Genomic DNA, 21,916 nt, shown 5'->3' with positions numbered 1-21,916 from the left:
AACTCCCGTATGGGCTCGGGAGAGACGAAGGTTGAAAGTCATGCGTCCTCCGATACACAACCCAACCAGCCGTACTGCTTCTTAACACAGCGTGCATCCAACCCGGAAGCCAGCCGCACAAATGTGTCGGAGGGTACACCGTGCACCTGGCAACCTTGGCTAGCGCTCACTGCGCCCGGCCCGCCACAGGAGTCGCTGGTGCGCGATGAGACAAGGACATACCTACCGACCAAGCCCTCCCTAACCCGGACAACGCTAGGCCAATTGTGCGTCGCCCCACGGACCTCCCGGTCGTGGCCGGTTACGACAGAGCCTGGGCGCGAACCCAGGGACTCTGATGGCACAGCTGGCGCTGCAGTACAGCGCCCTTAACCACTGCCCCACCCGGGAGGCCGCACATTTAGTTTTTTTATCCAGAAAAACTCCCCAGTCCTTATTAACGATTACAAGCATACCCACAACAAGACGCAGCCACCACTATGCTTGAAAATATGGAGAGCGGTACTCAGTAATGTGATGTGTTGGATTTGCCCCAAAACATAGCACTTTGTATTCAGGACAAAAAGTGAATTGCTTTGACAACTTTTTTGCAGTATTACAAACAGGATGCATGTGCACTTCACAGCGTTGTATGGGTTTTGACTGACAGCCATTCTGAACTGAAGTTGCTCCTATCCCTCCCACTAATTGGTCAACTTTTTCACATTTTTGGTTGTCTGATTGAGGGAAATGCTGTAAATTCTCTATGTGTTTTGAAGGATAAGACGTTGAGGATTATAATAACTACTGCTTTGGCATCATACAAGCAAGTCCAAATGTGCACTTCACATTTCCATATGATAAAACTCAAAGTTACTAGTTACCTGTCCAAAATTGTAGGTAGGTTGCTTTCTAAATGTAATCCTTTACAGTTACTGATTACAATTTTGGACAGGTTACTAATAACTTTTGGATTACCCAAACTCAATCTGAATACTTTCAATTACTTTTGGATTATTCTTTACCTTAAGAGGCATTACAAGACAAAAAGGATCCATCAAACACTTGATGCGTCATAATAGTGGTATCTTACTTGTGGTCAGGCTCGCTCAGGTGGAGCAAACTTGCGCCTTTTTTCAGTGCTGAATTGAATGTCATTGAGAAACCAGAAAGGTGTCATAATGTCTTCTTTTTTTTTTGCAAACATCACTTCTGTATTTTAAAGTAGTCCAAGAAGTAATGTAGTTTAAAAAAAATATCTGTAACCTGATTACAATATCTTAGCTGGTAACGTAACTGATTAGTTAAAACATTTTGTAATCAGATATGTTGTAATCAGACACCTTGAATATGTTTGATGTACAGTTACAAGATGACATGGCGTCGTTCCCTGGGTTGTTCTGAACAGAATGAGGCTGTTTGTCTGGTTCTGCACTTCACAGCGCTGTATGGACATTGACTGACAGCCGTCCTGAACTTGAGCACCTCGCGAGACAAGAAGTTGCCTCCATCCCTCCCGCTAATTGGGCAAACAAATGTTTTGTTGTCTTGAGTTTGGAAATGCTGTAAATGAAGAGGACTGTGTATTTTGAAAGATGAGACATTGAGAATTATAGTAAATACTGCTTTGATGTCATACAAGCAAGCCAAACACAGAGTCCAAATGTGCACTTGGTATTTCCATATCAAAAACTCATGTCGTGGACATTGTCAACGTTTATGATCTCCGTTTGATGTACAGTTACAAGATGACATGGCGTCATACCCGGGGTTGTTCTGAACAGAATGAGCCTGTTTGTCTATTGTGAAGAAAATTCTCCTGCACACACACACACACACACACCTCTATGCACTCATCACTCCTTTCTATACGCACCAAAATTATAATCCGTTTCCCTGAATTTCATTGTGAAAGCCAAACACTGTAATATCGTATTTTATAACTTAGCTATGTTGGCAGTAGAACAGGCTTTCAAACGATGCCCACCTGACCCAGATTGCAATTTATAAAATGGATCGTTTTTGGATTGTGTAAACAACAACAGTAATTGTGTGAAGGCGGGGATGCAGGGTCGTGTTCCAAATAAAACAACGACAAGTGTGCTTGTTCTAGTTCCCCAACGGCACAGCTGAGAGAGCTCAAAAAGAGCACCTTATATTTGAAGACTCTTTTTAGTTAGAAAAGTGATTTGAATTTTAAATGACTTAGGAACTATGCATACTTTACTTTAGAGAGAAGTGTGTGGCCACTTGGAGACACCAGTTAGTCATCTCAGTCAAACCTGGTCTTATGTTGCACCTACCCCACATCTTCCAGGAATATTCTTATCATATTACTGACTGTATAAAATAGTATTTTCAGATTTCGCGATCAACAAATGCAGCGAAAAGTACAGAAAATGTCAAACATGCACATAACACCAACAATGTCATGTTGGGATTCAGTCTTGTGTCGGGTGAACTGATGTGCCCTCAACTTGTCAAAAATGGTTTCCCATAATCTCCTAACTGTTCCTTTCAATTGCTACCATGCCTTTCCTATTTTATCTGTAAGAAACATTTCAATGTATCCCTATTCATATAGGCCAACTCACACAAGTGCAAAGGGTTCATGTAAATCATTCTATGTTAATGACGCCAATAGTTCACCCAAGTGTTTTGATCTACTGTATATCGCAAGTCAAATCTCAATATTTCGTGAAGAAAAATTGCAATTGCATATCGTGTCCTACAGCACATCGCTTTGATGAAAAAGGAAGCTTTGCAGCCAGACTTTAGAGCCCTCAAACTCAACTCTGGACCTCGACGCCAGTTCCACTGCACCCCCCCATTGTTCCCCTATTACCAGGGACTGATTTAGACCTGGGACAGCAGGTGGGTACAATTAATTATCAGGTAGAACAGAAAAACAGTAGGCTCCAGACCTCGTAAGGTAAGAGTTGAATACCCCTGATATAGAGCATAAACCTATCAGCTTACAGCGTTTCCCAAACTCAGTCCTCAGGATACCAAGTCCCAACACTACACAGCTGATTCGGACTATGAACGCTTGATGATGAGTTGATTATTTGAAATCAGCTGTGTAGTGCTAGGGCAAAAATCTAAACCTGCAACCCTGCGTTCACGATGATTTTGGGAAACCCTGCTATAGTAACAGCTGAGGTGCAATGTGCATTTTATTCCTTTCTTCCTTAAAATGAGACACAATTTGCCCAATGACAACACATTTGAAATTCAAAACCGTAGGTGTCAAGATAAATCGTTGAAACTGTCAGAGAAACAAAAGTGACGATTGTCAGTCAGACACATTGCTTGAAGTACAATCTAAAAAAAGTGGCCGTTAGGGTTAGAAATCCAACAAGCTGCGGGTTCATTCCAGGGCGTACTAGCGTCTCAGGCACGTGTGTTTATACACCCGGCTTTACTTAGGTACAGATCTACAGCCAGTAAACAGTCTCCCAGCTTCCCCATAAACACAACATTCCACATTAAAACACTTCATAAGAGTTGCAGGTGGTGGGGTTGACTGACTTTCACTCTGCTCTCTCGTAAATGACTGGTTCTGTGATGAAAAACTGAAATATATTGGGCTTTATAAACTATAGTAGCAGCAGTGGCTTGTCTTTGACAAGGATGCTCTAGGGTGATCGATACCTGTGGATTTGATAACTGGTTATATCCCACCAGTTTCAAGGCAAACCAGTTCACTACCACCACAACTTATACTAGCCTCCACAATAAATCGACCCACCGCCTAGCTGAGCTTCTGTGCACCAAACACTCGGTAACTTCAATCTCCGCTCATCAGTGTGTGTGTGGGGGGGGGTGACTGAAGGTTAACTGCATGTACAAAATAAGTTAAAGAAGAGAAACAGGTGCCTTGGTTGGCATACACAAACCACTTTGTCCATACTACTCCAGGAGAAAAGAAATCTAGAGGAGTAGGCCTTACCGCCTTTAATGTTCGTTTTAACTATCAGCCTGATAGGCGGTGTCAGCATCACCCTGAGAGCATTGACAATGCAAACAGTAATTGCCATAACGCCACTTAAAATGATCGACATCACTGAGCAAGACTGCAATTACAGTCATTTCAGTCTCATTTCAACATAATGGCTATGAGGAGAAATCAATGACTTTTTTTCCATTGCAAAAAGAGGGAGAGACGCAATGTTGTCACTAGGTTCTTGCAGGCCTGTAGAGGCGCTACGTTCAGTCTGGTAATTGACTTGGAGAGATGCATAGTGTATGGGCAGGCTGCTTGTGCCAGAGGACAACTTATGTCATGTGCCACACTCTGGCAGCAGGCTGGGCTCCCCTGTGTCTTCTCCCTATCGCTCCCTCTCCCGCTCTATGTGTGTCTCCTCTGCATCTCTCGGTGTCCTCTCTACTGGCATTTCTGTGCACAATGTACCATTGTGCTCGACTCAAAATTGAAGTGAGTGCAGGCTTGTTAGCCCATGCTTGAGATCCCCATTCTGCATCCCTACTTGCGCCGTTGTGGGTTCAGGAGGTAAGGCCACTTGCCCTTTCTTTAACATTGGATGCCAGGGTTAGTGTGTGGATGATTCTCTTAGAGCCAATGCCAGTTACAAACACAAATTAAGGTTCATGAATAGTAAAAGAACAATGAACATACAGTGCATTCGGAAAGTATTCAGGCCCCTTCACTTTTCCCACATTTTATTTATATTACAGCCTTATTCTAAAATGGATTGTGTATATTGAGGATCCATCAATCTACACACAATACCACATAATGACTTGTATTTGGGGAGTTTCTCCCATTCTTCTCTGCAGATCCTCTCAAACTCTGCCAGGTTGGATGGGGAGAGTCGCTGCGCAGCTATTTTCAGGTCTCTCCAGAGATGTTCAATCGGGTTTGTGTCTGGGCTCTGACTGGGCAACTCAAGGACATTCAGAGACTAGTCCCGAAGCCACTCCTGTGTTGTCTTGGTTGTGTGCTTAGGGTTGTTGTCCTGTTGGAAGGTGAACCTTCGCCCCAGTCGGAAGTACTGAGTGCTCTGGAGCAGGTTTTCATCAAGGTTCTCTCTACTTTGTTCCATTCTTCTTTCCCTCCATCCTGACTAGTCTCCCAGTCCCTGCACCTGAAAAACATCCCCACAGCATGATGTTCCCAACACCATGCTTCACTGTAGGGATGGTGCCAGGTTTCCTCCAGATGTGACGCTTGGCACTCAGGCCAAAGAGTTCACTCTTAGTTTCATCAGAGCAGAGAATCTTGTTTCTCATGGTCGGAGAGTCTTTAGGTGTCTTTTGGCAAACTTCAAGTGGGCGGTCATGTGTCTTTTACTGAGGACTTTATGGCCACTCTACCATAAAGTCCTGATTGGTGAAGTGCTGCAGAGGTAATTGTTCTTCTGAAAGTTTCTCCCATCTCCACAGACGAACTCTGGAGCTCTGTCAGAGTGACCATCAGGTTCTTGGTCACCTCCCTGACCAAGGCCCTTCTCCCCCGACTGCTCAGTTTGGCCAGACGGCCAGCTCTAGGAGGAGTCTTGGTGGTTCCAAACTTCTTCTATTTAAGAATGATGGAGGCTACTATGTTCTTGGGGACCTTCAATGCTACAGAAATGTTTTTGTACCCTTCCCCAGATCTGTGCATCAACACAATCCTGTCTCAAAGCTCTATGGACATTTCCTTTGACCTCATGGCTTGATTTTTTTCTCTGACATGAACGGTCAACTGTGGGTCCTTATATAGAGCGGTGTGTGGCTTTCCAAATCATGTCCATCAATTGAATTTGCCACAGGTGGACACCAATTAAGTTGTAGAAACATCTCAAGGATGATCAATGGAAACGATGCACCTGAGCTCAACTTCGAGTCTCATATAGAAGGGTCTGAATGTCTAAAATGTCTAAACTTGTTTTCGCTTTGTCATTATGGGGTATTGTATGTAGAATATTTTAGAACAACGCTGTAACCTAACAAAATGAGGGAAAAGTCAAGGGGTCTGAATACTTTCACGAATGCACTATATGCTATTGTAAAAAACTGCTGTTTCATGGTTGTTTGGTTTTTACTCTACAACCGTCGACTACAACATCATCGTTGGACATACCTCAAATACAAGACAATTGAAAACCTGAGATTCTTTACTATAAGAAAGCAGGGCAACCTCAAGAGAACTTTCCAGTTTAGTATGAATGTAGAAGGTAAGATGAAACACAAATGAGGGTTGCAATTAGAACAGCCGTCGCCAAATGAAACCGGGGAAACAAAAGAAACTAGCAATATTCCCAAGGCAAGCAGTCTTATTAATGGAACACTACCCCGGCCCTCGTTGGAATGACTGTCTAAAAATAAACACTGAAATCACATTAGAGATAACAATCTGTGAGGAGCTGCTTCTGTATCTCAACAATCTGGATGTTAGTTTCACACTTTTCACAGCTAACACAAAAGTGCTTTTTCCTTTCTAAAGCAAGCATACCCTGATTAGAATCCTGACTATCGGTAATTCCATTGGGGTTACGAGGTGTGAACGATACTACAGTTTCAAAAATAACAAGCCTCTCTTCCCAGCCTTTGACCTAGAAAAATCTCATTCACACCTGAGGTGAAAGTCTTAACTCCGGTCGGCGTCCCCCTCTCTTTTAAAACAAATCAATTATACAGAGGGGATGTAATATCATCTCTTGCCTGATGATTATCAGCTGTATATTAGCATAGTACGCATAACAATCAGTTCATTAAAGATACATTAAAACAATGAATAAGTCATCTCTTCTTCTAATTGGATTAGAAACAAGGCCCAGAAGTCAAACAGAGGATATTTTAATGACCGACTGATCAGATTCAGCTTCTTTTTAGATTTGGGTAACAGTCGACTGCACATGATTATCGCTCTGGTCCTTCTGTATTACTGCCAGGGACAATGAGCCATTGGTCATAGCGGTCATTGTGCATGACAATCACAAACGGACCCAAATTCATCTCCTGCTTTGATCCTAACCCCTCTGAACAGACAAACACACACACAGGTTGGAGGTTGGAGCAGGTTGGAGGGTAATGTTAAGTGTTCCACCTAAAAATCTATGGAATCTTTGACAGAGGCTTCTAGTAGAACGCACATTGTGTTCTTCCCCTTAACACGCTTCTTTCTATACATGCATTACGCGCTTCTCCAAAAAAATGCACATTCATAGCTTACCATCTTCCTCGGTAACAGAAAATGTTGCACTAATGGCTGGTCTGTTACATCGGACTGATCTGCAAACAAACCAGATTAAACGTTCATATTAGCTAAGGGTCATTGTTGTTTTGTGCACTACATTGTTTGTATGATGGTGAAAAGCCTTGGTTGTGCTGTATTTGCTAAACCAATGAAACTTTGATTGCAAAAAAAAGCCAACGCGATCTCCTGCTGCACCTTTGTCTCGGTTCTTGTGATTGCAGTAAATTTGCTCACTGAGACCAACTAGTGCATGGAATATCAACCACTACTGCAAAGGGAGTGGTGACAAGAGAAACATCACCTAGTACTTTTACTACTGAGTACGATCGGTCTCCAATAATTATTTTTAAAAAAGGTGTTTTCCACTAGGTGAAAACCTCAATTCACTAAGAAGATATGATAAAAAGGACGCTGCCTTTTTTCTGAGGGTGGTAGAATTTTTATTCTCTCTAGCACTTTCAAATGAAGGCATGAGAGCCAGCGGTTTCTTAGCAACAGAGACTCAGCAATGATGCAAGATTGAAGGGGAATGTGCAGTTCTACCATACAGGTGAATTCTGTCAACTACACTAATTTCTCCTGTTAAAGCTTTCTGCAAACGGGGACATTACAGCACTGCAGGATACATTAGAATGCTAAAACACATGGTATGTCCAAGACGAATGCATCTTAATATGGCGAGCTTGCTGACAAAAAGTAGTCATAGACGCGCATTGTTCTTGGGGCACTCAACGTTGTCATAAAGGTACAAAACCACACTATTAACTGGCTCTCAGCTCAAAACAAATCACTTTTTTTGTATAATTTGAAGATGCTCAAAACTATCCGGTTTTAGAAAGGAAATTATAGATACTAATTCGTGTCACACACTACGACTAGGCAGTGAACCAGAAAACGGCTCAAATCTCATTAAAGCAAATGCGCTGCATTTTGTAAGAGGGCGACATAAAAGGATCTAGTGTTACCCTATCAACCCATTGCATAAAGCCTTGCCTTCATGGAGAAAATTATGTCACCATTTGTATCAAACCAAGTCAGTGCTATTCCTCAAAGCCTAAAAGGAGGCACTACCCAAGCTGTGACTTCACAAGTCACAGGTTTTATCTTGCCACATCCATGACAAGTACTAGAGGACCAACCCCATTCACTGAAACAACACTGCTGTGTCAACCAAGGTGAATGTTATGATGGTATGTGGCACCGGTTGTTAGGGTAGCCTAGTGGTTAGAGCATTGGACTTGTAGCCGGAAGGTTGCAAGTTCAAACCCCCGAGCTGACAAGGTACAAATCTGTTGTTCTGCCCCTGAACAGGCAGTTAACCCACTGTTCCTAGGCCGTCATTGAAAATAAGAATTTGTTCTTAACTGACTTGCCTAGTTAAATAAAGGTAAAATAAAAAATAAAAATATCTCATCATATACCAATGTAACAGTGTTGTGTCGGTCCCTCTCCTTGCCCCAACCTGGGCTCGAACCAGGGACCCTCTAAAAACATCAACAACTGCCTCCCACAAAGTAAGGGAAACAACTACTTCAAAGTCTAAGAGCGAGTGACATCACCTATTGAAACGCTACTAGCGTGCACCGCTAACTAGCTAGCCATTTCACATTGGTTACACTCACCCCCCTTTTGACCTTCTCCACAGCAACCCCAGCAGCTGGGCAGGCAAAATTTTAGCAATCTGGGTCAACAGCATCAATGTAAGAGTGTTATTTCCATCCTTCTCCTTGGCCCTCGAACTAGGGGCCTTCTGAACACGTCGATAAGTCAGTCAGTCATGAAGCATCGTTACCCATCGCTCCACAAAAGCCGCGGCCCTTGCAGAGCAAGGGAAACAACTACTTCCAGGTCTGAGCGAGTGACGTCACCGATTGAAATGCTACTAGCATCCACTGCTAACTAGCTTGCCATTTCACACCGGTTACACCCATGCCAAGGGAACACGTCTCATACACTAGTGGTTCACGCCTGAGTACAGTTGCTACTGAACCGACACTGTGAAGCAGTTTCTCAGTTTCTCAAGAAAAATGAGGTAATTGACATTTAAATAGGGAATAAAGAAGTGTTTGTCCATGTAACTTGGAGGTTGAAGCCGATGGAAACAAGGTTAAGGTTAGTGACAATACACAGCGTACCCAGTCTAATCCAAAGATCAAATCTAATATAACTGCAGCTCTACTCAATAGTAATCAAAACCATACAACAGTGAGTGTCACTCTAGCAAGTCTAGCACAGATATTGATTTCTGTCAAACAACCCAATTGATTCTACCTGTTCTCTTACTGCTTTGTTGCTAAGTTTTATACCTGTGAATAATAGCATTGCTCCAATGTATTGATATGCTGCACGGTCTGAGACGTGGGAAAATTCTTCCTCTGTGATATTGAACCTGTGGCTTTCTCATGGTAAGCTAAGGATCCTGGGACTAAACACCTCCCTCTGCAACTGGACCCTGGACTTCCTGACGGGCCGTGGTGAGGGTAGGTAGCAACACATCTGCCACGCTGATCCTCAACACTGGAGCTCCACATGGGTGCGTGCTCAGTCCTCTCCTGTACTCGCTGTTCACCTACGACTGCACGGCCAGGCACGACTCCAACACCATCATGAAGTTTGCAGACGACAGTGGTAGGCCTGATCTCCCTATAGGCTGTCTCGTCGTTGTCGGTGGAGGTCAAAGACCTGACCGGGTGGTGCCAGAATAACAACCTATCCCTCAATGTAACCAAGACTAAGGAGATGATTGTGGACTACAGGAAAAGGAGGACCGAGCACACGCCCATTCTCATCGACGGGGCTATAGTGGAGCAGGTTGAGAGCTTCAAGTTCCTTGGGGTCCACATCAACAACAAACTAGAATGGTCCAAACACACCAAGACAGTCGTGAAGAGAGCAGAACAAAGCCTATTCCCCCTCAGAAAAACTAAAAAGATTTGGTTCTACAGCTGCAACGTCGAGAGCATCCTGACTAGTTGCATAACTGCCTGGTACGGCAATTGCTCGGCCTCTGACTGCAAGGCACTACAGAGAGTAGTACATATGGCCCAGTACATCACTGGGGCTAAGCTGCCTGCCATCCAGGACCTCTACACCAGGTGGTGACAGAGGAAGGCCCTAAAAAGTGTCAAAGACCCCTGCCACCCCAGTCATAGACTGTTCTCTCTACTACCGCATGGCAAGCGGTTCTGGAGTGCCAAGTTTAGGACAAAAAGGCTTCTCAACAGTTTTTATCCCCAGGCCATAAGACTCCTGAACAGGTAATCAAATGGCAACCTGGACTATTTGCATTGTGTGCCCCCCCAACAACCCCTCTTTTTACGCTGCTGCTACTCTCTGTTCATCATATATGCATAGTCACTTTAACCATATCTACAAACTACCTCAATCAGCCTGACTAACCGGTGTCTGTATGTATCCTCGCTACTTTTATAGCCTCGCTACTTTTGTAGCCTGTCTTTTTACTGTTGTTTTATTTCTTTACCTACCTATTGTTCACCTAATACCTTTTTTGCACTATTGGTTAGAGCCTGTAAGTAAGCATTTCACTGTAAGGTATACTACACCTGTTGTAGTTGGCACACGTGACAAATAAACTTTGATTTTATCTGTTGTATTTGGCGCATGTGACGAATAAAATTGATTTGATGTAGTTTGGGGTGAAAGTGACTAGCCAATCAGGATAGATAAAAATAGTAGCAGCAGCGTGTGTGAAAGAGTGTCTGTGTGTGTGGTGTCAATATGCATGTGTGAGCGTTTGTAGTGTGTGTGTGTGTGTGTGTGTGCGAGTTGAAGTGTCAGTGTAGTATGTGTCAGTAGAGACTACTGAGTGTGCATAGAGCCAGTGCAAGAGAGTAAGTGCAAAAAAAGGGAGTCAGTGCAAATAGTTTGGATAGCCATTTGATTTACTGTTCAGCAGTCTTATGGCTTGATGGTAGAAGCTGTTCAGGAGCCTTAGCGCTTGCCGTACGATAGAACAGTCTATGACTTGGGCGTGTGGAGTCTGACAATTTTTAGGGCCTTCTGACACTGCCTGGTATAGAGGTCCTGGATGGCAGGGAGCTTTGCCCCAGTGATGTACACACTACTCTCTATAGCGTATTGCGGTCGGATGCCAAGCTGTTGCCATACCAAGGGGTGATGCAGCCAGTCAAGATGCTGCAGCTGTAGAACTTGAGGATCTGAGGGCCCATGCCAAATCTTTTCAGCCTCCTGAGGGGACAGAGGGGTTGTTGTGCCCTCTTCACGACTATGTTGGGGTATTTGGACCATGAGAGGTCCTTAGCGAGGAACATGAAGCTCTCGGCCCACTCCACTACAGCCCCGTCGACGTGAATGGGGGCGTGCTCGGCAGTCAGTTTCCTGTAGTCCATGATTAGCTCCTTTGTCTTGCTGACGTTGAGGCAGAGGTTGTTGTACTGGCACCACACTGCCAGGTCTCTGACCTCCTCCCTGTAGGGCGTCTCATCGTCATCGGTGATCAGGCCTACCAACATTGTGTCGTCAGCAAACTTAAATGATGGTGTTGGAGTCGTCTGCAGTCACGCAGTCGTGATGAACAAAGAGTACAGGAGGGGACTAAGCACACACCCCTGAGAGGCCCTCGTGTTGAAGGTCAGCATGGCGAATGTGTTGTTGCCTACCCTCACCACCTGAGGGCGGCCTGTCAGGAAGTCCAGAATCCGGTTACAGAGGTGGTTGTTTAATCCCAGGGTCGTTAATTTAGTGAATATATTGGAGGGCACTGGTGTTGAACTCTGAGCTGCAGTCAATGAACAGCATTCTCACGTAGGTGTTCATTTTATCCAGGTGGTAAAGGGCAATGGTGGTAAAGGGCAATAGAGATTGCATCATCTGTGGATCTGTTGGTGCGGTATGTGAATTTGAGTGGGTCCAGGATGTCTAGGATGACTGTGTTGAGGTGAGCAATGACCAGTCTTTCAAAAGATTTCATGGCTACAAATGTGAGTGCTACAGGGCAATAGTCATTTAACAGGTTACCTTGGCATTCTTGGGCACAGGGACTATGGTTGTCTGCTTGAAACATGTAGGTATTTTAGGCGGTCTGGGAGAGGTTGAAAATGTCAGTGAAGACACTTGCCAGCTGTCAGCAAATGCTCAGAGTACATGTCATGGTAATCCATCTGGCCCTGCGGCCTTGTGAATGTGAACCTGTTTATAGGTCTTACATACATAGAAAGTGTGATGACACAGTCATCCGGAACAGCTGGTGCTCTCATACATGGTTCAGTGTTGCTTGCCTTGAATTTAACATAGAAGTAATTTAGCTCATCTGGTTGGCTCTCAGCTGGGTTTCCCTTTGTAATCTGTGATAGTTTGCAATCCCTGCAACATCCGACGAGCGTCAGAGCCAGTGCAGTAGGATTTCATCTTGGTCCTGTATTGACGCTTTGCCTATTTGATGGTTAATCAGAGAGCTTAGCGGGATTTCTTATAAGTGTCCGGATTAGTGTCTCACTCCTTGAAAGCGGCAGCTCGAGCCTTTAGCTCAGTGAGCATGTTGACTGTAATCCATGGCTTCTAGTTGGGATATGTACAGTACCAGTAAAAAGTTGACACAACTACTCATTCAAGGGTTTTTCTTAATTTTTTACATTGCAGAATAATTGTGAAGACTTCAAAACTATGAAATAACACATATGGAATCATGTAGTAACCAAAAAGGTGTTAAACAAATCAAAATACATTTTATATTTGAGATTCATCAAAGTAGCCACCCTTTGCCTTGATGACAGCTTTGCACACTCTTGACATTCTCTCAGCCAGCTTCATGAGGCAGTCACCTGGAATGCATTTCAATTAACAGGTGTGCCTTGTTAAAAGTTAATGTGTGGAATTTCTTTCTTTCTTAATGCGTTTGAGCCAATCAGTTCTGCTGTGACATGGTAGGGGTGTCATACAGAAGATAGCTCTATTTGATAAAATACCAAGTGCCATATTATGGAAAGAACAGCTCAAATAAGAAAAGAGAAACGACAGTGCATCATTACTTTAAGACATGAAGGTCAAAGACTCTTCAAGAGCAGTCGCAAAAACCATCAAGAAATATGGTGAAACTAGCTCTCATGAGGACCGCCACAGGAAAGGAAGACCCAGAGTTACCTCTGCTGCAGAGAATAAGTTCATTAGAGCTTCACAAAATTCAATGAACGGACACATCAACTGTTCAAAGGAGACTGCGTGAATCAGGCATTCATGGTCGAATTTCTGCAAAGAAACCACTACTAAAGGACACCAATAATAAGAAGAGACTTGCTTGCGCAGAGAAAAATGGGCAATGGACATTAGACTGGTGGAAATCTGTCATTTGGTCTGATGTGTCCAAATGTGAGATTTTTGGTTCCAACCGCCGTGTCTCTATGAGACACAGAGTAGGTGAACGGATGATCGCCGCATGTGTGGTTCCCACCGTGAAGCATGGAGGAGGTGTGATGGTGTGGGGCTGATTTGCTGGTGACACTGTCAGTGATTTTATAAGAATTCAAGGTACACTTAACCAGCATGGCTACCACAGCATTCTGCAGCAATATGCCATCCCATCTGGTTTGCGCTTAGTGGGACTATCATTTGTTTTTCAATAGGACAATGACCCAACACACCTCCAGGCTGTGTAAGGGCTATTTCACCAAGGAGAGTGATTGAGTACTGCATCAGATGACCTTGCTTCCACAATCACCCAACCTCAACCCAATTGAGATGGTTTGGGATGAGTTGGACTGCAGAGTGAAGGAAAATCAGCCAACAAGTGCTCAGCATATGTGGAAAAGCATTCTAGGTGAAGCTGGTTGAGAGAATGCCAAGAGTGTGCAAAGCTGTCATCAAGGCAAAGGGTGGCTCCTTTGAAGAATTTAAAATATATTTAGATTTTTTTTCTTTTTCTGGATACTACATGATTCCATACGTGTTATTTCATAGTTTTATTTAATTTCATGTCTTCACTACTATTATACAATGTAGAAAATAGTAAAAATAAAGAAAAACAAACCCTGGAATAAGTAGGTGTGTCCAAAATGTTGACTGATACTGATACTGCATGCCAGCCTCTATAATGCCGCCTGTTCATCCTCAGAGTGTCAGGGATTTGGGCCTGGTCCGAATCATAGGTTTGTTCAGTTCCTCTTTTTTTTTTTCAATGACTTTGACCCTTGACCTATGTCATGTTACAGGTACTATTACCACACACACACACACACACACACACACACACACACACACACACACACACACACACACACACACACACACACACACACACAACCAGTCCCTCTGATTTGAACTCTGTGGCTACTTTTTCAGTCTCCTATGCAAGAAACAAAATGCGTTGGTAAACACTTGTTGTTAGCATAAGCCTTTGCCGCCACTAAGACCAGCTCTTTATCTTAAATCCTTAAACACGAGTGTGCAAATTAGTTTCTAAATCCAAATGAAGATTTAAGCCAATTGAGACTAATTCAAACATTTAGAAAATGGATAGAGGTGGCGGTGGAAACGTGCATTAGATCTTCGAGTTGTCATAATCCCTATATCTCTTTAAGTCTCAGCACAGTTTATAGTGTTGGGCTGAATCAAAACCCCTATATCACAGGGGATGTGGAGTATAATGGTTTGAGTGGCATGCTAAGAAATAGGTGCCCTTACTGTGTGTTTGAGAATTAGTGTGTGCTGCTGGCAGTGAGGAGTCATTACGCATATCTGTAGGCTATTGAACTCAGATTTCAATGTACAGCAAGTATCCACGCATATATGTTTTCTGCGGTTATTCTCATTCTGTAAGTGTTGTTTGGTGACTTGTTATTGTGTCAATTGTGACATCTATGTCTCTGTGTCGGCCTACTATATGTCACAACTAAGGCATATTCTGTGTTGTGCTGAGAAGCAATACAAAATAAATGCAAAGGAAATGGTGGTTCAACACTGTTCTGGTTCAGGAGCAACATTTTTATATTCACCACTAATGACAAGAGAACAATCAGGCATATCAAATCCAGATATAATAATGCATCTGCCTGTATCAGAACGTGAGACTGTGGTCACCAAACAAAGAGTTGTAGGCTACCTCCATGGCGACAATGTTGCTATTGGCCATCATGGAGATGACCGACAATACTAGGTAGGGGTGACTGCGAGTACTTGTGACAATATATGCTTCCCCTGCTGCTCACCTTCAATAGAGATCACATGTTCTCGGATCTGGTTCTGGAGGGCCAGGTCATCAATGCGTTCGATCAGGTCGTAGATTGAGTAAATGTTCGGGTGGACCGATTCGAACCGATGGATCTCAGCCCGGATGGCTGCCGAGTTGGACAAAACAAACTGCTGGTTGCCTTGTTGGCCGGCCTGGGAAGCCTGGCCCGATACTGTTCCCGAACCGAACTGACCCTGCCCTGAGCCTCCGGATGATCCTGATCCGAACTGGGACGGGATGGACTGGGGTACTGGTACCGGAACGGGCGCTGGGACCGTGCCTGGGGTGGACATGGCCGGTTGGGACTGCTGCGAGATACCGGACACCGACCCCGATTGGAAATTCATCTTGGTTTGAACAAGTAACTCTTTAGAATAGGAAAATAAATTAATATACCCGACGTAACAATTTCAAAATGATGTGATCAAAAGGAGTCCGCGGGAACTAGTGGTCTGAAAACGAGACGGCACAGACGCATCAATTGGTCGCCAATTGCAACACAACGCGGTTCTTACTCATATTATTAAAACTTGACGTGGTTCATTTTCCGTTATAAGCTATGTACTAAGCGCTTTGGCCGTGTCCTGCCCTTTTCTGTAAAACACAAACCGCAATGCCTGCCTACCACTAGATACTCCTTTTCATGGCTATCCGCTCCCTTTTAGTGATTTAATCGAACGGTTTTCCTTGGCTGCTCTGTCAAAAGCAGACAATGGGCTTTGGCTTCGGCAAGACGCCCGGGTCCACTGCCTACTGAATCCGTTGTTTCTGCGTTGAAATTAAATCACGTCGAGTCCTCTTTGGTCCAAGTGGTCCCTGCCCAGCGCCCTCCTCCGCATTTTGTAACGTCACCCATCACGTAATTGTAGTCTACTTGAGATGGGGGAGGATGTTCTTTGATTGGATGCTTATGTGGAGGAAGAATAAAGCAACGTGCTCATAATTTTTTATAACCTAGCCTACCTGACAGTTACGCAACCAAATCATTGGGATGATAAGGGGGAAAAATGACTCTAATACATTTTATGTAGGATACTATATTTCTATATTCCCTTGCACCACCTCCGCAATAGGCCACACACACACATTATGCACTCGGCTGCCAGTTGTTCTGGTGTCTCCTCTCTTATAGTTTACCTAAAAAAACAATGTTGTTATCATCTTCGTGTGTCTTCCACATTTTTCATCCTTTAATTTGACACAATACCATAAGGGAAATCTTGTCAGACGTACCAAACAATCAACACTATTTTGACCTATATAACATACAACCAAATGTGACATTTAGATTTCTGCTTTCATATATTGAGTTCAGACTATTCTCCGAGGAGGGTCCCTTCTAATGCTTATCCCTGAAAGGACAAAACTAATCATGATTCTCTAAGGAAATTATGTGAGCAGTGTTAAAGTTTAAAAAACATACAGAACACTCTTCAGCAAATTAAGTTGAAAATGAGCCTTCTGAAATGCAACATGGCTGATCTCCGAATATTTATAAATATGACTAGCAAGACACACTAACCAGCTTTACAGAGAGATATTCCATTACAATAAATAAAAAACACACAATTGGATACTCCCAACCCACATTGGCTAAATAAAGGTTAAATAAAAGTTGTTTTTTTTAAATGTAAAACACATTGGCTTCACTTACTGTACAGGCTACAACAACTGGAGGAGTACATCACATGAGAAATGATGCTTCAATCAAATGATTTCTCAAACAGTTGAAAAATGTAATCTATTTCTCATTCAAATATATTTCAGCCAGAACAATGGTATAGGCCTATGAGACGTTAGGTATCCTTAGTTAGAATTCACTCCAAGGGAAGAGAAAGAGAAATCTACTGGTCTGTCTGTAAAACACCCATTCTGCAGTGGGGTGGTGTGTTGCGGGGTGGTGTGTTGTGGTGTGGGGTGGTGTGAGAGTCTGGAGAAAGAATACATGACAATAAATCAAGAAACTGACTGCTATAGCTGAAAAATCCCAATGGATAGATGATGAATTGAAAAACTGTATGGCTGAGAGGGATGAGGCAAAGGGAATAGCAAATAAGTCTGACAACACAGCAGATTGGCAAACATACAGTAAACTGAGAAATCACGTCACTAAACTTAACAAAAATAAGAAGAAAGTATACCATGGAATAAAGATAAATTATATAAAGAACGATAGTAAAAAGCTCTGAAGTACTTTAAATGAAATTCTAGGCAAAAAAATATGGCTTGTTAGTAACAAAACCCTTTGATATTGAAAACCACTTTAATACTTTTTTTGTTGACAAGATTAGCAAACAACAACAGCTGAGCCTTCATATTCATGCATAACGGACCAAATAATGAAAGATAAGCACTGTAGCTTTGAGTTCCGCAAAGTTGGTGTGGAAGCGGGGATTTTTTTTTCTATCTTTAAATAAGGACAAGCCACCTGGTACCAACAATGTGGATGGTACATTTCTTGGTAGTGGAATACATTGCGACTCCTGTTTGCCACATCTTCAATTTAAGCCTAGAAGACGCTGTGTGCCTTCAGGCCTGGAGGGAGGCAAAGGTCATAACGCTGCCCAAGAATAGCACCCTTTAATGGTTCAAACAGCCGACCAATCAGCCTGTTACCGGTGCTTAGCAAAAAAATATAAATAATCGTGTTAGATTTCAGTGCAGCTTTTTTGTTAGATTTCAGTGCATAGGTGTTATAGATTTACATCCTCTGCCTTATCATGGATTGAGGGTTACCTATCTAATAGAACACAATGGGTTTTCTTTAATGGAAACCTCTCTAATGCAAATTCTTTTGAGTGTGGTGTACTGCAGGGCAGCCAGCTTGGGCCATTATTGTTTTCAGTTTTTATAATGACCTTCCCCTGACCCTGAATAAAGCCTGTGTGTCTATGTACACTGACGACTCAACCTTACACATGTCAGCTACGATAGTAAAATAAATAACCGACACCCTTAACATAGAGCTCCAGTCAGTTTTAGAATGGGTAGCCAGCAATAGGCTGGTGTTAAATATCTCAAACACTAAAATAATACTTTTTGTGGACAAATCACTCACCACTCAACCCTAAACCTCATCTAGATCTATTACTGAATAATACAATAGAGCATTTCACATTATTCTGTACGTAACTCCGAGATATCCATTTAGTATGTATGATATTTTGTATGGTATGTATTAATATTAATTTCTGGATGTCCATCATCCATTTCATATGATATGCTATGAGATGCAATTCGGACAATATGTTACGAATTGCAAATCATACATTATGTTACGAATTAGCAAAATGTTAAATATTTTACGAATTTGCTAAACGTTTGATATGTTAGCTATGTGACTAGGTGGCTAACGCTAATGTTAGCTAGCTATAGGGGTTAGGGGTTAAGGTTAGGGTTAAAGTTAGGAGTTTGGTTAAAGGGTTAAGGTTAGGTTTAGGGAAGGGTTAGCTAAAAGGGTTTGGTGGAAGGGTTAGCTAAAAGGGTTAAGGTTAGGGTTCATTGAAGAGTTAGGTTAAAGGATTAAGGTCAGGGTTATGGGAAGGTTTATCTAACATACTAAGTAGTTGCAAAGTAGCTAAAAAGTAGTAAGTAGTAGGAAAGTTGCTAACATAACATACTATATCACACTAATTTGAGTGTCCCAGATTTACGCTTATTATTTTATGTGTAGTCTATGAGACCAGTCTGAAATAGTCTATGAGACCAGTCTGCTTGGCGTAACCCTAGATAGCTGCCATGGTTGCTAAAATGGGAAGAGGGAAAATACATTGCTCTGCTTACTTGACATCCAAATCAACCAGGCAGGTCCTACAGGCCCGAGTTTTGTCTCACCTGGACTGCTGGTCAGTTGTGTGGTCATGTGCGGCAAAGAAGGACATTTTTTGCAGTTGGTCCAGAATAGAGCGGCACGTATTGCACTTAGAAGTGCACGGAGGACGAATGTCAGGGTATGCGTGTCAATCTCTCCTGGCTCAAAGTTGAGGTATTGTTGGGTTAATGGTACCGAACTAGATGTTGGCACACAGTTCTGACACTCATCGGTACCACACAAGACATGCAGCCAGAGGTCTCTTCACAGCACCCAGGTCCAGAACAGAGTCTGGAAAACTCATAGCATTAAATGCCCTGCACCATACAACACGAGTATACACAACAACAACAACAAAATTCCATATGCACAAAAAGCTTATTTCTCTCAAGTTTTGTGCAGAAATTTGTTTACATCCCTGTTAGCGAGCAAGTCTCTGAATGTTCTTGAGTGGCCCAGCCACAGCCCGGACTTCAACCCTATCGAACATCTCTAGAGAGACCTGAAAATAGCTGTGCAGTGACGCTACCCATCCAACCTGACAGAGTTTAAGAGGATATGCAATGGGAGAAACTCCCCAAATACAGGTGTGCCAAGCCTGTAGCGTTCCCAAGAAGACTCAAGGCTGTAATCGCTGCCAAAGGTGCTTCAACAAAGTACTGAGTAAAGGTTCTGAATACTTATGAAAATGTGATATTTCCGTTATTGTTATTTTTTTGTTTGAAAAAAAGTCTAAAACACAGTTTTTGCTTTGTCATTATGGGGTATTGTGTGTAGATTGATGAGAGGGGTAAACCATTTAATCCATTTTAGAATGAGGCTGTAAAGTAACAAAATGTGGAAAAAGTCAAGGGGTCAGAATACCTTCCAAAATATACTGTATATGTTTTTTAAACGTCAAATCCATATCAATCCAAATGCCTAAGTAAAATGTGATTTTCTGGATTTTTTTTCTCATTTTGTCTGTCATAGTTATAGTGTACCTATGATGAAAATTACAAGCCTCTCTCATCTTTTTAAGTGGGAGAACTTGCACAATTAGTGGCTGACTAAATACTTTTTTTGCCCGACTGTAGATGACGTTTAATCTTTTTTTTTACAGATTGACCAATGGTGTTTATATAAATTGTGAACAGAACAGGTCCCAAAATCGACCCCATCAAAATCAGATTGAACCCCATCAATCACGATGGCGTGAGTTCTGTCACTAAGATAATCATGAAACCATCAACAGGCGTCAGAGCTCAGACCTATCGAGGACAACTTATTCAATAACATAGCATGATCAACAGTATCAAAAGCTTTTGAAAGGTCCACAAACAAAGCAGCACATTTAATTTTAGTGTCTAAAGCATTGACCAGATCATTAACAACTAAAGTGGTTGCTGTACTAGTTCTATGACCAGGCCTAAACCCTGATTGGTTTACATTCAAAATACATTTCTCAGATAAAAAAAAGAGCTAAATTGTACATTTACCAAGGATTCTAGAATCTTAGCTAGACAAGGAAACCTTCTAATGGGGCGACAATTATTAACATCACTACTATCACCACCCTTATGGAGTGGCAGGACAAGAGCTGATTTCCATACTTTTGGAATATTTCCTGAGAACTATGTTAAATAAAAAAATGTGGATTATTGAGCCAACAATGATGGGCGCTGCACACTTAAGCAGACCAGGATCCAATTGGTCAGCCCCTGTGGATTTATTGTTGTCTATTGCTAGCAAATCATCCAGGACTTTTTTTCCTGTAAATAGCCTAAAAGAAAAGCTTTGACTATAATTTCTCTGATCATTCAGCAAGTTTCCCTTATCAGCATCCAGCCCAGTATCATTGTGAGTAGGCTTAGAAGTTCTTTCAAATAGAAAGCCTGCTTAAATAAAATGGTGATTAAATACATCAATGATGACAATTTTTCCTTTAATGAGTACGGTGTTTGAATTAATTTGTTGTGGCAGAGAGGAGGAAGTAGAACCCTTCAGGGATTTGACAGTATGCCAGAATTTAGCTAGGTTCCCATTACAATCCGAAAGAGCGGATACATAATAATCAGATTTAGCCTTTCTAATTTGTCTTACACAATGATTCCTCGGTTGCTTAAAAGTTTGCCAGTCCTGGCCTAAGCCTGTGTTCCTTGCCTTGACCCAAGCATCATCTCTTTTATGAATGACTTCTGATACTTAAAGGACTATGATTATTTACAATAGTATTGAAGACATCTGAAAAAAGGCTGAAACCTAAATCAGGTTCAGGGATAGCGGGAAATACAATCAAGGTCACTAAAATAAATATCATGTAACAAAGCCTGTTCACTGAAGTTTTTAAAGTTCCTCTTTGGGATGGCACGAGGCTTAGAAGTTTCTATTCTCACATCTGTAACACTAACAACTGGGCAATGGTCACTAATATCTTGGTCGAAGACACCAGTAGAACCATATATCTCTGGTGTACTCGTTAGAATAGGATCTATCAGAGTTGAGTTTGAAGGATCTTTGAGGTTGGGCCGTGTAGGCTTAGTAAGCAGCTTTAGATCATTACACATGTCTTTTAGATTGTCTGAAGCCTGCATTTCCCAATCATAAATTTAGGTCACACAGGATAATAACTTCTGATTGAGTAAAATAAGACAAAAAACTAGTTAACTTGAGTGCACTAAGGTTAGCCGAGGGAGGACGGTAACACCCCTATAACAGACAAAGACTTAAATACTGTATAAAA

General features: G+C 42.4%; 1 protein-coding gene across 1 annotated transcript in view; it reads right to left on the bottom strand.

The window, feature by feature from the left end:
- Window positions 1-16,230, bottom strand: part of LOC118394804 (arf-GAP with GTPase, ANK repeat and PH domain-containing protein 3-like) — a 231,845-nt gene extending 215,615 nt beyond the window's left edge. The window contains exon 1 of the mRNA XM_035788368.2: window positions 15,361-16,230. Within this exon, the coding sequence (XP_035644261.1) occupies window positions 15,361-15,730 (370 nt within the window). The 5' untranslated portion in view covers window positions 15,731-16,230. The remainder of the gene's footprint in view (window positions 1-15,360) is intronic.
- Between the last annotated feature and the right edge of the window lie 5,686 nt (window positions 16,231-21,916).

Source organism: Oncorhynchus keta, chromosome 15 (genome assembly GCF_023373465.1).
Source record: "Oncorhynchus keta strain PuntledgeMale-10-30-2019 chromosome 15, Oket_V2, whole genome shotgun sequence".
Lineage (NCBI taxonomy): Eukaryota > Metazoa > Chordata > Actinopteri > Salmoniformes > Salmonidae > Oncorhynchus > Oncorhynchus keta.
This window is presented reverse-complemented; position numbering and strand designations above follow the sequence as displayed.